This window comes from Lactuca serriola, chromosome 1, assembly GCF_051521515.1.
Source record: "Lactuca serriola cultivar US96UC23 chromosome 1, Lser_US96UC23_V15, whole genome shotgun sequence".
Lineage (NCBI taxonomy): Eukaryota > Viridiplantae > Streptophyta > Magnoliopsida > Asterales > Asteraceae > Lactuca > Lactuca serriola.
In genome coordinates this window covers 15,937,290-15,951,386 of record NC_136408.1, presented here as the reverse complement: position 1 = coordinate 15,951,386, position 14,097 = coordinate 15,937,290, and the positions used below count along the sequence as shown (strand labels likewise).

The 14,097-nt window shown below is 34.0% G+C and overlaps 1 protein-coding gene and 1 pseudogene across 1 annotated transcript; both read left to right on the top strand.

Moving 5' to 3' along the window:
• Positions 1-256: 256 nt before the first annotated feature.
• On the top strand, positions 257-964 carry LOC145067638 (mini zinc finger protein 2 pseudogene; annotated as a pseudogene).
• A 7,781-nt stretch (positions 965-8,745) lies between these two features.
• On the top strand, positions 8,746-12,295 carry LOC145051962 (uncharacterized). The gene is made up of 5 exons (XM_078999792.1): positions 8,746-8,773; positions 9,682-9,742; positions 9,826-10,272; positions 10,390-11,742; positions 11,833-12,295. Exons 1-5 carry the CDS (start codon positions 8,746-8,748, stop codon positions 12,293-12,295), a joined length of 2,352 nt encoding a protein of 783 aa, XP_078855918.1.
• Positions 12,296-14,097: the final 1,802 nt, after the last annotated feature.

Here is a 14,097-nt window from a genome sequence, read left to right as displayed (position 1 = left end):
CTCTTGCTAGTGTAGGTGTTTTGATGCAAAGTAATGGATAATAGCCATAAAAGTATTTTAACGTGCAAATAAAGAAACAAATAATTGGACTTCAATAAATTTTTTGAAAATCTAAATCTAAAATAATTTATAAAATACATAAAACATTGCACATTAAGAAAAAAACCGACATTGCCCATTAAGATATCATTTGGTTGGAAGTTTGATCTTATTTTTTATTTTGAAACAAAAGTCTAACTAAAACAAATTTTTGAATTTTTCATATCAAAAAATCCGTGCATATTTTGATTTTTTCTAGTTTTTTTGTTCCCTTTGGTGGTTGTATAAAGCCATGTTCCAAACAGTATAAGATGGTCCTCCATGGCATTTCACATCGTCTTTTTCCCAGACCTCCACCCCTCCTTTGCTAGGGTTTCTTTAATAAGACATCTCTTCTCTTTCAAGATTCATTTATAGAGAGAGATACAGAGAGAGAGAGAGAGAGAGAGAGAGAGAGAGAGAGAGAGATGAGAGCAACGAAGAAACGGCAACTCGTGATAAAAAAGAGTATAGCTCCAAGTGTATCGGTAATTCGAACTGTTCATTACGGGCAGTGCTTGAAGAACCACGCGGCTAATATTGGTCTGTACGCTGTGGACGGCTGCAGAGAGTTCATGGCAAGTGGAGATGACGGTACACGAGGTGCTCTAACGTGCGCCGCCTGTGGCTGCCACCGGAATTTCCACCGGAGAGATGTAGACGAGATTGCTTGTGAGTGCTCCTCCACTTCTGATGATTAATGCGTTGGCTGGAAACGCCAACAAATTCATATAATATCTCTGTGATATTGTGAATATATATTTAATTAAATTGGTATTAGGAAACCATTTCTAGAATTTACGGTATTTATTCTTCATTTCTCTCTATTATTTGATACTGTAGATCATGTCAGGCATTTTTTACGGAAAAAACTTTGTTAAATTTACATTTGGTTTGATTTATATATATTGGGTTTTAAATGCCATAATGGTATTGTGGATCTTGTCAGGCATCTTTTACGGAAAAAACTTTGTTAAATTTACATATAGTTTGATTTATATACTGGGTTTTAGATGCCATAATGGTATATATTTTTATCAATTAATTCTGCACAACGGCTTTTGATTGTAAATTTTACCGGTCACATGTTTCATCGGTTGAAGCATGGTTTCATAGTTTGCTTAAAACATTGTTGAATCAGTTGATAAAAATGAGTAAAATATTGTTATAGAAGTAAATATTTAACTGATGGCACTTAAGAAAACCAATTCTAAGGTAAAATGTTCCAAATTTGGGTTCTAAATACGTAGTTATATATATCTAGAAAAAACCCGCTTTACAGCATTAATTAAAACACGTTGTACAAGTGCGCATGTGAGGTGCAGTTATGTTAGTCGTTAACGTCTCCTGTCAATTTCAAAAACTAAATCATTAATGTTTAGTTAGCTAAACATGAATATCAATACATATTAAAGCCATTATTATGAATATAATCACTACAATATATCTTACTTTCACAAACCGACGTCTCCGCCGTTAATCACTGTTTGAAGTATTTAGCGACAGATTAACAATAGACGGAAGCTTGCTTATCGCCGTTAATCTGATATACTATAAACAACCAAATTACACAAATTTATCACAGATTGGAGATGGAATTTGTCTACGAATTGCGACGGATATTCATCGGAACAATGCAATGACAGATTTGCAACGGGTACGCTAGCTGGTTTTGGGTTTACGACGCATTCCCGCTGGACTTTTTGGCAACACAAACTTTACATAAGTTTTTTCAAAGTTCATTCATAATTATATTTATATTCATAATAATAGCGACATACCTTTTTTTTTAATTCATGATAGCAAAGTATTTAACTGTTTTTACGAATACAGGCAATATAGTCTATTTTTTCTGTACATAATAGCAATATATTTACAATTTTTTTATCCAAAACAACAACGTACTTTTATATATATATATATATATATATATATATATATATATATATATATATATATATATATATATATAATCAATGACTAAAACTACCAATATATTTTATCCATAATATATATAATTACATTTCTATCTATAAGAGCATCTCTAATGATAAATCAATTCTATCATTTAATAGTTTTGTTAGCTCATTATTCCAATACTTTTAACCCCTATTTAAATGAGTCCTTCAATAATTAAATTTTTTTCAATAACTTTTTTAGGAATTTAACTTATAGATCCTCATATACCTAAAATATTCATAAAACTTCTTCATTTGATTAGTCGTCTTTACACATATTATACTTTAATATTAAATATTTAAGTGAAGGTTATCCTCAAGCCTATGTGGGTTTTATCCTCAAGCCTATGTACGATGGATAACCCTATGAACGAAATTCCCTTTATCTTGACAGATTTTTCATCCACCAACCTTCTTTCTAGGGTTCTGGAATATTCTTGATTAATCAACTATTGATTAATTGATATTCAACCCTTCTAGTAATTAAACTTTTAATTAATTCCTAAATTATTTTCTAATTAGTTTCTAATTAATTATTAAACCATAATAATTAATAAACTAATTTTGTAACATCTCAAAAATACAGATAAAATTTTGTTTTTAAATTTCATTCGAAACATATGATAATCATATCAAAACAGTCGAAAGTGTATCATAACAACATTTTATCAGAGTACAAAATTCCCAAAATCACATAATGCGGAAAATCATAGGTGGATGCAATGCAATCAAGTCGAGCCCTTCCCCTTCAAGCTGGAAGTACCTAAAGCATAAACTAAAAACCATAAACACAAAACTTAATGACTTCCTCCAAAATACCCAATACCATATAAACATATAGTCAAGCATATATGGGTGCTTGCAGTCACCTTCGGTCTACTTCAACTGGATAAAGTCAAGCATATATGGGTGCTTGTAATCCCCTTCGGTCTATTTCATCCGGATACAGTCAAGCATATTTGGGTGCTTGCAATCCTCTTCGGTCTATTTTAACCGGATATCAAGTCTATTTCACCTTCTACCACTACCACATAATTTCATAACAAAAGAATCACAGAGACATCAAATAAATACAGCCATAACATACAATTATCACGAAAACAATTATCATACTACAAGCATAAACTAGTGGGTCAACATTGGTACCTTCGACCCAAAGATACAGTGAAGGAAACTCACCTCAGGCTGAAGGTATCAAATCACACTCGAGCAGCTGACTCCCAAAATCCTCCCTCTAAGGCACAAGTATAAAGCCCTAATTAGAAATTAGATCAGTAATCTAACCAGAGAGTCCAAACCCTAATTCTTGACTTAAAGCAAAAAGGGTTTCTTCACCATTGCTTTATTGGACCTCCCCCACCAAGGCCCAAATCCAAACTAGCCCACAACAGCATTCTAAGCCTAACTAGAAGGCCATAAGGCCTAATTTGGCCCAAGAGCTCCTAAAATGGCGTAAAGAACATAAATGTCCTACTACTACACTTAGGCCTGACGCCCAAACCTTAACAAGTCAAAAAGCCCAATAAAACTCAAGCCCAAAAATCTCTTAAGCCCACAGACTGCGTATGCACAACGTACATGGCTCACACACCCGACATAAGCTGATGATCCCGAATCGGGGTATTGGCCCAGTACATGTAGCATACTCAAAAGTAGGCCCGACGTACTGGTCAGTCAGCCCAAAAATGCTCCAATGTCTTAACCCCGTTAAGCTTTAACATCCAAAACATAGATCCAAAATCATAAAAAGTATCTTAAGCCATAAAGTTACAAACTTTATGCTCTTGCATGCCTTAATGGGACTCAAGCCGTGAATTAAGCCTTCTATCTCTCTTAAGTGGTCACCAACTCGTGCATGGTTAAGTCTTATCATTCAATATATGATTTTTATGACTTCATGCACCTCTAAGAGTCAAAAAGGATAGCTTAGTGGCGAAGACAGTATAGGGGCTTGAGGGTGTTCAGCCCCTGCCAACTTGTGTACAGTCCATTATAGCTCATACCATATAAAACATTTTATACCCATTTCCATATGAAAAAGAAAGGGGACGATGATAATTTTCAAGCATAACACCAGAAAAATAGGAACTAAATAGGAAAAATAGGAACTAAATAGGAAGTGATGCATTTTATTTGAAGAATCTGTTAGAAAAAATCAAATCAAATCTATTATAAACTCTTAAATATATCACATTCGAAATCCTATCCAACAAGTCTAAAAAGTCCACAAAATATTTGAAGGCATTCAATCATAATACACCACATCTTGATAGATCTATTAAAAAAATAGCTGACAGAAAACTACCACAAATCGTGTTTGATCATCGTCACTATGGTTCACGTCTCCGGTCTCATCGTCTCAGACTGAGGTTCTTGGAATCTCTTCATCCCCTTAGCCATTTAAAGATCTTTGCGTTTGTGGATATTTTCCTTAACTCTTTCTCTCGCCGGCCTCGATTCTCTGTAGCTGTCATTGGCCTCCAGCGACATCAATTGTGGAGCTTATTCTCTCGCAGCATCTGTGAATTTCTCTCTCACTCTTCATCCATGGTAGTAACTAGTAATAATGCCAATATGGCATTTATTTATCCTCTTATAAACTATTATTTTTTATATTTGTTTTTTATTGTAAATTTTCTACACACCTAAATGATAGCCATCATGTGGTTCTCTCTGATGACTTTTGAATTGATATACTTTATTGATATTGATTTGTCATTTATGTGTTAATCGTTAATTCTTTTTACTTGTGTATTTGTTTTTTTATATATAAAAAATTTGTCTCGTTCATGTTTAATGGCTTGTCTATTTATAAATGTTTTGTTTAGTTCATTTATATGTTAGTTGTTTAAATTTTTGTTACTTTTATGTAAGATTACGAACAAACATTTATTGAATAGATTTAAAAATAAAAATAAAGATTTGTAAAGAACAATATAAAACATCAATCACCTCCATAAATTTGGACACGAGTGAATTCTAATTTTTTATTTACCAACGGATGCATATCACCTAAAGTCTATCATTCCCAATCTATAACATATAATATAAGATTGTTAAAATCAAACCTAATTTATACCGTAATTAATCAAACCATTGTTTCTCCTAACCCAAAATTAAGAAGCCTGTTGTGCCTCCCCCCCCCCCCCCCCCCAAATCAAATTTTCTGGCTCCGCCCCTGGGATAGCTTAAATGGTATGGAGTAGCCCATACTCCAAAAGACCAAGTTATGGGACCAAAAGATGCTAATTTCTTACCTAAACCTAGATCTAAGCTTAGAATGAACAAGTTTCAGACTTTATATCTCCAATGAGCTAGAAATGATGCATAAACTCTAGATCTACAAGCTTCTTCTTCTCTTTTAATTCTCCTCAAGCTTCTTTCTTCTTCAAAACCATAAAAGAACACCCAAATACTCTTTGTAAGCTCAAAAATGAACTAAAGATGGCTAGGGATTCGAGATTAGCACTAAAAGGAAATAAGGGCTAAAAAGGTGGTAAACTTGAAGGACTTAATAATCTTAAATAGGGTGCAAACCCTAAAAATTAGTGTTCGCCTCTGGCTTGAGTACACCCAGGGTACACATGGGTACGCCCAAAGTACGCAAGGTTCACCCTAATGCACGCATGCAAGGAGTACATCGTGCATACCTAGTGTACACCCAATGTACTCATGGACCCTTCATGAATTTTAATTGATTAATAGATTAATTACATACATGGCGACTCAACGTTACAATTTTTCTCTACTTGAATCAGACTTCGTCCTCGAATTCCGTTTCCGGAAATAACTCTGGTCAATGCTCCCTCATCTTGTCCTCCGTATCCCACGTCCATTCTGAACCCTTGCGGTGTTGCCACTGCAACTAACTCAACAATCTTGTTCCTCAAGGTTTTTATCTTCCTGTCAAGGATCGCTACCGGTCTCTCAATGTAGTTCAAGTAGTCATCCATTTGAATATCCTCCAACAGAACTATTGTGGAATGATCAACCAAACACTTCCATAGTTGATAGACATGAAAATTATTGTGAATTTGACTCAGTTCCTCCATAAGATCCAACTGATAAGCTACCCTGCCCACCCGGACTACAACCCTGAAAGGACCGATATACCTGGGGCCCGGTTTTCCCCTCTTCCTGAATCGGATGACACCTTTCCAAGGTGAAACCTTTATGAGAACCATATCCCCAACCTGAAACTCTAGGTCTGATCGGTGCTTGTCGACATAGCTCTTTTTCCGATTCTGAGTCGTCTGAAGTCTACTCCACACCTGTTGAATCAACTCGGCAGTCTTTAGTACTACTTCGGTACTCCCCATAACTCGCTGACCGACTTCACCCCAGCATAGCAGGATCCTGGATTTCTCCCATTGAGCATCTCAAAAGGATGTCGATTAATGCTGGTGTGATGTTTATTGTTATATGAAAACTCCGACAGAGGGAGATACATATGCCAGCTCTCACTGAAGTACAATACACATACCCGAAGCATATCCTCCAAGGTTTGGATAGTTTGCTCACTCTGTCCGTCAGTTTGTGGGTGGAAAGTCGTTCTGAAGTGTAGACGAGTACCCAACTCCTCATGAAACCTCTTCCAAAACCTAGAAGTAAATAAGACATCCCTGTCTGAAACCACTGAAACTGGCACTCCATATTGTACCACAACCTCCCTGATATAAATGTCAGCCAACTTCTCTGCAAAGATACTCTCCTAAATTGGAATAAAATGCACGCTCTTGGTCAATCAATCCACAATGACCCAAATCAAATCCACTATATGTGCTTTCCGAGGCAACTTCGTAATGAAATCCATGGTAATCTCTTCCTGTTTCCAAACGGGAATGTCTAACGGTTGCATCTTGTTGTGAGGCCACTGATGTTCGGACTTGACTTTCCTGCAAGTCAACACCTCTTCATGTACCAAGCTACATCCTGCTTCATACAGGGCAACTAATAATCAGGAAGGGGATCTCTATACATCTTCATCGCCCCAGGATGAATGGAGAATCTCGATTTGTGCGCCTCCATCATCAAAACCTGTCACACACCACCCCATTAAGGAACCCACACCCTCTAATGGAGGGTCAATAACCCCTGACTATCATAATCAAAGGAAGCCACCTGACCCATTATGCACTCACTCTTCCGATGCTCTTCCTTCATAGCCTCAACTTGAGCATCTCAAATATGCTCCAAGAATGGAGTAATCATAGTCATCCTCATACATATATCAATAATCAGAGCCGCGACCGCCTTGCAGCTGAGAGAATCAGCCACCACATTGGCCTTCCACGGATGGTGAAGGATCTCACAATCATAATCATTCACCACATTCAAGCACCGGCACTGCCTCATGTTTAGATTCGGATGATCCATCAACTACCTCAGGCTCTTGTGATCCGTGTAAATAGTACATCGCACCGCATAGATGCAACGTCACCAAATCTTGAGGGTGAAAACCATAGCTCCCAACTCTAATCATGTGTTAGATAATTCACCTCATGAGGCTTTAGCTTCCTTAAAGCGTAAGCAATAACACGATTCCTTTGCATCAGAACCGCACCCAAACCCGTGATTGACGCATCACAATAAACCACGAAATCCTCAACACCCTCCAACAAGGTCAAAATCGATGCCTCACACAAACTAGATGCACCTTGAAGTTGGTCAAACAAATCATCAATCCTCGAGAGTGGATAACATTTCTTCACCATTAGCTTATTTAGCTCCCAATAATCAATACACATCCGATGTGACCCATCTTTCTTCTTCACAAACAGGATCGGCGCTCCCCATGGAGAACTACTCAGTCAAATGAACCCCTTGTCTAATTGCTCATGTAACTATGTAGACAACTCCTGCATCTCTGGAGGAGCTAACCGATATGGTTCTTTGGCTAATGGAGCCGCACCAGGAACCAAGTCAATCTGAAACTCCTCTTGCTTCTCCGGAGGCACTCCAGGAAAATCCTCCGGAAACACATTCGAGTACTCATGTACAATCGGCATATCATCTACAATCGCCTTACCCTTCTCCCAAGTATCCATAACATATTTGACATAACCGGAACAACCCTGATGGAGATAGCGTCGGGCCCAAGCTGTTGAGCATATAATTGGCCCTCATTGAGCTCTCTCTCCCTGAGCCACTAACTCTCCCCTACTTGGGGTCCGAGTGCATACCATATGATGCTCACAATCAATCACTGCCCCATTGGGGCTTAACCAGTCCATCCCTACGGTAACTTTATTCCCGCACAAAGGAATAATAACCAAATCAATCGGATACTACTCGCTAAACAATTCTAGAACACAATCCCGATGAACCCTCAATACCCGGATAGATCGGTCATCCGTAACCTCAACCTATTATGGGCAATCCAACTCCAGGGCCGGTCCTGACGGTGGGCGACCGCCCTGGGCCTATGACTCAAGGGGGCCCAAAAATTCTAGAGTATATAGTGTGTATATATATAACTTTAATTTATCTATATATTTCCTTAGGGCCCAAAATTAGTCAAATGTCCAGTCCAAAATCACATTGACCCAAGTCCCTAAAAAAATAATACGGCCCAAACAAATTCATAAGGCTGCTAAGCGCCTAAGCCGCTTGATCTTTATGTCGCTGAAGTTGAACGTGATTTTGATTTCCATGAATAATGAATTATCAAATAGGAAATTAGGAACCATACCAAGGAAGGTAGCGGGGAATGTGGGAAATCGAGATTAGGGTGCCAGGTAATTGAATCGACGCGACAACGCCTCACGTCCTTGATACTGAATCGTCCCATCGATTTCTCTCACAAATCACAGTCTTTAATCTCTAACGGCTAATTGTCTCAACTCTAGATATATTTGGTTGCCGGTTTCTCAATTCTTAAATCTCAATTCTCACTCTGTCTCTCACAGTCTCACAAAGGCACGCAGCCGACAGTTCTCTGTTGAAATCTCGTTTCCGGTTTTGTTTCTCAATTCTAAAATCATCGACACAGCCACACAGGGACAAGCCAAAAAGGACACCAGGTCACCAATCACCATTAGGTAATCGACTAATCTTTCTAGTTTCTAAACTCTAATCCATTTCAGTTTCTCTATTGATCAATTCTCATTCAATTGGTTTCATTAGATTCAATTAAAGAGGAATTTAAGAATTAGGGAAAGCATAAGGTTGATGTTTGTTTCACTAATTTAGAAAAATTTTGTTTCTGCTTAGTAATTCAGTTTCAATTCTCAAGTCGATTACTTGGTGTTGGCATGTTGCTTACTTAGAAAAGTTTTGTTTCTACTTAGAAAAAATTTTAGTTGTTTATCTTTTTTGTTTTACTTTTTGGCTTAGTAACTAATGATAAAAGTTAACAACTTAACATACTGTTGGCCTGTTGCTTACTTAATTAGTAAATACATTGTTTGATAAAAAAGTAATATTGTCATAACTGATGCAAATCATGCAATGTGTTTTACTGTTTTGGTAATTAGTGTCAATATTACGTTTTATTCTTAAATTTTCCATATAATTAATTTGTTGATAGTTTATCAATTGTTCATCGTTTGTGTTTTACATTGGTTTTTTGGAGTTGCGTTTATAACTTGGTAATTGATTTTTTATAACATTGTAATATGATGTTTTTTGTTATTGATTTTTACAGCTTGCTTTGATATTAGGCTCCAATCGTTCAACATATTTCACAAAGAAATCAAAGAAATCAGGTGTATTCTTTTCTTAAAGTAGTTTTTACTTTATTGTCAATTGTCAATCATAAAATGTTTTCTAAAAAACACTTATCCGGCAGTGAAAAACGAAAAAAACGGAAAATTGTTGAGGCTTCTTTACAAAAAGAGAAAGGGTCTATGGTTAAATTTTTAAAACCAATGAATTCTAATGAAGAAAATATTAATTTGAATGAACATGATACTAACTTAAATGAAAATGTTGCTAGTGTTAATGAAGAAAACATTAATTTAAATGAACATGATAATAATTTGAATGAAGAAAATATTAATTTTAATGAACATGATACTAATATAAATGAAGAAAATACTAATTTAAATGAATCTATATATATTTTTGACCCTAGAAATTGGGATTCTCTTGATATTAAATCAAGAGATATTTTAATTGAAAAAGGGCCAATAAGAGAAATGAATCTTGTGTTTCCTAAAGATAAATTTTCTAGACATTTTTCTTATGCATTTTATACTAGAAAGTTAAATAATGGTTTGTCACGTGATCGAAAATGGTTAGTATACAATAAAAATTTAGATAAAGTTTTTTATTTTTGTTGTAAAATATTTAAATGTACTAATCAAAAAAGCTTTTTAACAAATGAATGATATAATGATTGGAAACATCTTAGTGAGAGACTTAAAGAACATGAAAATAGTAATGAACATTTTGTTTGTATGAGTAATTGGAATGAGGCAAAACTAAGATTAGATAAAAACCTTACAATTGATAACGAATTACAACAAGAAATAATAAAAGAAAAAGCACGTTGGAGACAAGTATTAAGAAGAATAATAGCGGCTGTGAAATTCTTATCTAAATATAATTTGGCTTTTCGAGGGTCTAATGAAAAACTTTTTCAAGATAACAATGGTAACTTTTTAGGAGTAATCCAAATGATGGTTGAATATGATGGTATAATGCAAGATCATATAAGAAGAATTGAAAATAATGAAACTCATTATCATTATCTTGGCTATAAAATTCAAAATGAACTAATTTCTCTTTTAGGTGACACGGTTAAAAATTCTATCATTAAAATAGTTAAAGAGGCAAAATATTTTTTTATAATTCTTGATTGTACTCCCGATGTGAGTCATCAAGAGCAAATGACTTTGATTGTACGATGTGTAAATTTTTCTTCTAAAAAAATACAAGTTGTTGAATATTTTTTAGAATTTTTAAAAGTAGATGATACTTTTGGTTTGGGACTTTTGAATGAATTGTTAGATGCATTAAAATTGTTAGATCTTAATGTGAATGATATAAGGGGTCAAGGTTATGATAATGGGTCTAATATGAAAGGAAAACACCAAGGGGTTCAACAAAGAATGCTTGAAATTAATCCTAGAGCTTTATATATGCCTTGTGCTTGTCATAGTCTTAACCTTACGGTTAGTGATATGGCACTTTCTTGTGAAAAAGCTGCTTCATTTTTTGGAATCGTGCAACGCCTTTATACATTATTTTCTAGTTCTACTAAAAGATGGAAAATATTGTTAGATAATGTTCCAACTTTAACCTTAAAATCATTATCTAATACTCGTTGGGAAAGTAGGATTAAAAGTATAAAAGCAATTAGATTTCAAGCTCCTCAAATAAAAGTTGCTTTGCTAAAATTATGTAAAGCATGTGATGACCCAAAGTCAAAAAGTGAAGCTAAAAGCTTACTTAAATCTTTTGGGAAATTTGAATTTTTAGTTGGTATGGTTATTTGGTATGAAGTTTTATTTGCTATAAATATTGTAAGTAAAAAGTTGCAATCTAAATCTATTTGTATTGACACTACTATTAACCAAATAGAAAATATTATGAAGTTTTTTGAAAAATATAGAAATGAAGGTTTTACATCAAGTATGAATATTGCTAAAACTATTGCACTAGATATGGGTGTAGAGCCAATATTTCCATCAAAACGTCGTATTGTTAGAAAAAAGCAATTTGATGAAAGTGATCATGAAGAAGAAACACAATCGGTTGAAGAGTATTTAAAAGTTAATTATTTTTTGGTTATTGTAGATATGGCAATTGTTTCATTAAAAAATAGATTTTAACAATTAAAAAACTTTGAAAGTATTTTTGGGTTTTTAAATGATTCAAAGAAATTAAAGTCATTAAGTGAAAGTGAACTTAAAGAAAGTTGTATAAAGTTTGCTACTACTTTTTCTAAAGATAATGTTTCTGATGTGGATTCAAGTGAACTTTTTTCAGAATTGAAAGTGTTGAAAATGACTTTACCTAATGATATAATTTCTGCTGTTGAAATTTTGGATTATGTTAAAGCTGTTGATTGTTACCCAAATACTTTTATTGCATATAACATTTTGTTAACCATTCCTATTACTGTTGCATCTGCAGAGAGAAGTTTTTCAAAGTTAAAGTTATTGAAAAATTATCTAAGATCGTCGATGTCGCAAGAAAGGTTGAACGGATTGGCAATGTTATGTATAGAGAAAGACATGTTAGATAAAATTGATTTGGATAACATTATTAATGATTTTGCATCTAGAAAGGCTAGGAGAAATATTTTCCTATAAATTAGTTGTTTTTGTAATGTTGTGACCATATTTGTTTTTTTTATATTAATAGTGAATTTTGTGAATTTTATAGCATTCTATTTCGAATTACTTTTTATTATATTTATGACTTGGGGGGGGGGCATTTTTTATTTTTGCCCTGGGCCCACAATATCTTTGGACCGGCCCTGTCCAACTCCCCGTTCTCTTTTATTAAAATCCTTAATTAAAATGTTTCTTTTTATGAAAAATCTACCAAATCCTCGATTTGAGTTCAGGCATACCTGAGAATATACCCAAATCCCTCAAACCAAGGCTCTGATACCAACTTGTAACGTCTCAAACCAAGGTTTTATTGTATTTACAACAATTGTTGTTTTTAAGAAAAAGTTTTGTTACTGATGTTGATGTAATAAAACTAATGTTTTTTATGTCAGGTGCGTGTCGTAGTGAAAAGTTTTGTTGTTGATGTTGATGATGATGCTATCACAAAACTTTTGATTTTGTGTTGAATAAATGTTGTTACGACACTTTTAAATAAGTGTTGCTTAATATGATTTAATGCAAATGTCAAAAGTGTTGTTTTAATTTTCTATGGACCCGGTAACATATTGTCTCTATTAGACTTATGTTTGTGATGTTTTGGTTGTTGTTTGGCTTTTGTAATTATTTTGAGCAGATATCATATAATGTAATTTTCATTTATACTTATTTGTATGATGCAATAAAAGTGATAGGAAAAGTGTATTAGCAAAAATAAATTGTAAATTAGAAGACCGCAGGCAACCAAACAGAATGCATGACGATTGAAAGTCTTGGAAGACATCAATCAGAGTATCACATCGATGATGGTGATGTCGACGGGAGTCGGCAAATCACTTTATAGTTGATTTTTTTATAGAATGTCCATGTTTTTTTCCGTGTTATGGCTCGCCGGAAAAACACATAGAAATATGGCAATCATTACAATAATTTTCATGCATGGTTGTGTGTTTTTTAATGATTTGTCTATATTTTGCATGTTAAAAATGTAACATGTATAAAAATTACGCTATCATTTTATCATATGTTATCTCTAAATATTATTAAAAGAGAAACCTTATAAAATCATCTAAAACAATCTGGATCGTTGATTGTGTTTTCTTTATAGGTTTTACATCCTTAGATCAATTTGCTTACGTCACATTGATCAAACAAGAAGTCAATCCGTTATATTAGGAAATTAAATGTAGGAATTGAATGAAAATGATACTTGAATTCTTTCCAAACTTACAACTACAAAATTAGTTCCTTATTAATGTAAACCTTAAATTTATGCTCTATTTCCATTCAAAATTGCTTTCCAAATTATATTATATGTTGAAATCTTAGAAACTGTTAATTTCAAATTTCAAAAGTTTCAGATATTTTTATGAACCAATACACCTTCAAGCATGATATCTTCTATTTTAAGTTTAAATGAGATTTCAATTGATTACCTGTTAATTTTCATCATATTGACTTGTATATATATTTCAAACCTTTTTAATAATCAATTTACACAAACATTATGTCATAATTCCCACGTAGAAAACAAATCTCTAAATATTATTAAAAGATAAACCTTATGACATCATCTAAAACAATCTGGATCGTTGATTGTGTTTTCTTTATATGTTTTACACCCTTAGATCAATTTGCTTACGTCACCTTGATCAAACAAGAAGTCAATCCGTTACATTAGGAAATTAAATGTAGGAATTGAATGAAAATGATACTTGAATTCTTTCCAAACTTACAACTACAAAATTGGTTCCTTATTAATGTAAACATTAAATTTAGGC

Excerpts from the sequence above, each read along its gene's own strand:
- LOC145051962 (XM_078999792.1), top strand. The coding sequence starts at position 8,746 with ATGTGGGAAATCGAGATTAGGGTGCCAG. Across the intron at positions 8,774-9,681 it reads AATCGAGATTAGGGTGCCAG|CTTGCTTTGATATTAGGCTC; the intron begins GTAATTGAATCG and ends TGATTTTTACAG. Across the intron at positions 9,743-9,825 it reads AAAGAAATCAAAGAAATCAG|TGAAAAACGAAAAAAACGGA; the intron begins GTGTATTCTTTT and ends CTTATCCGGCAG.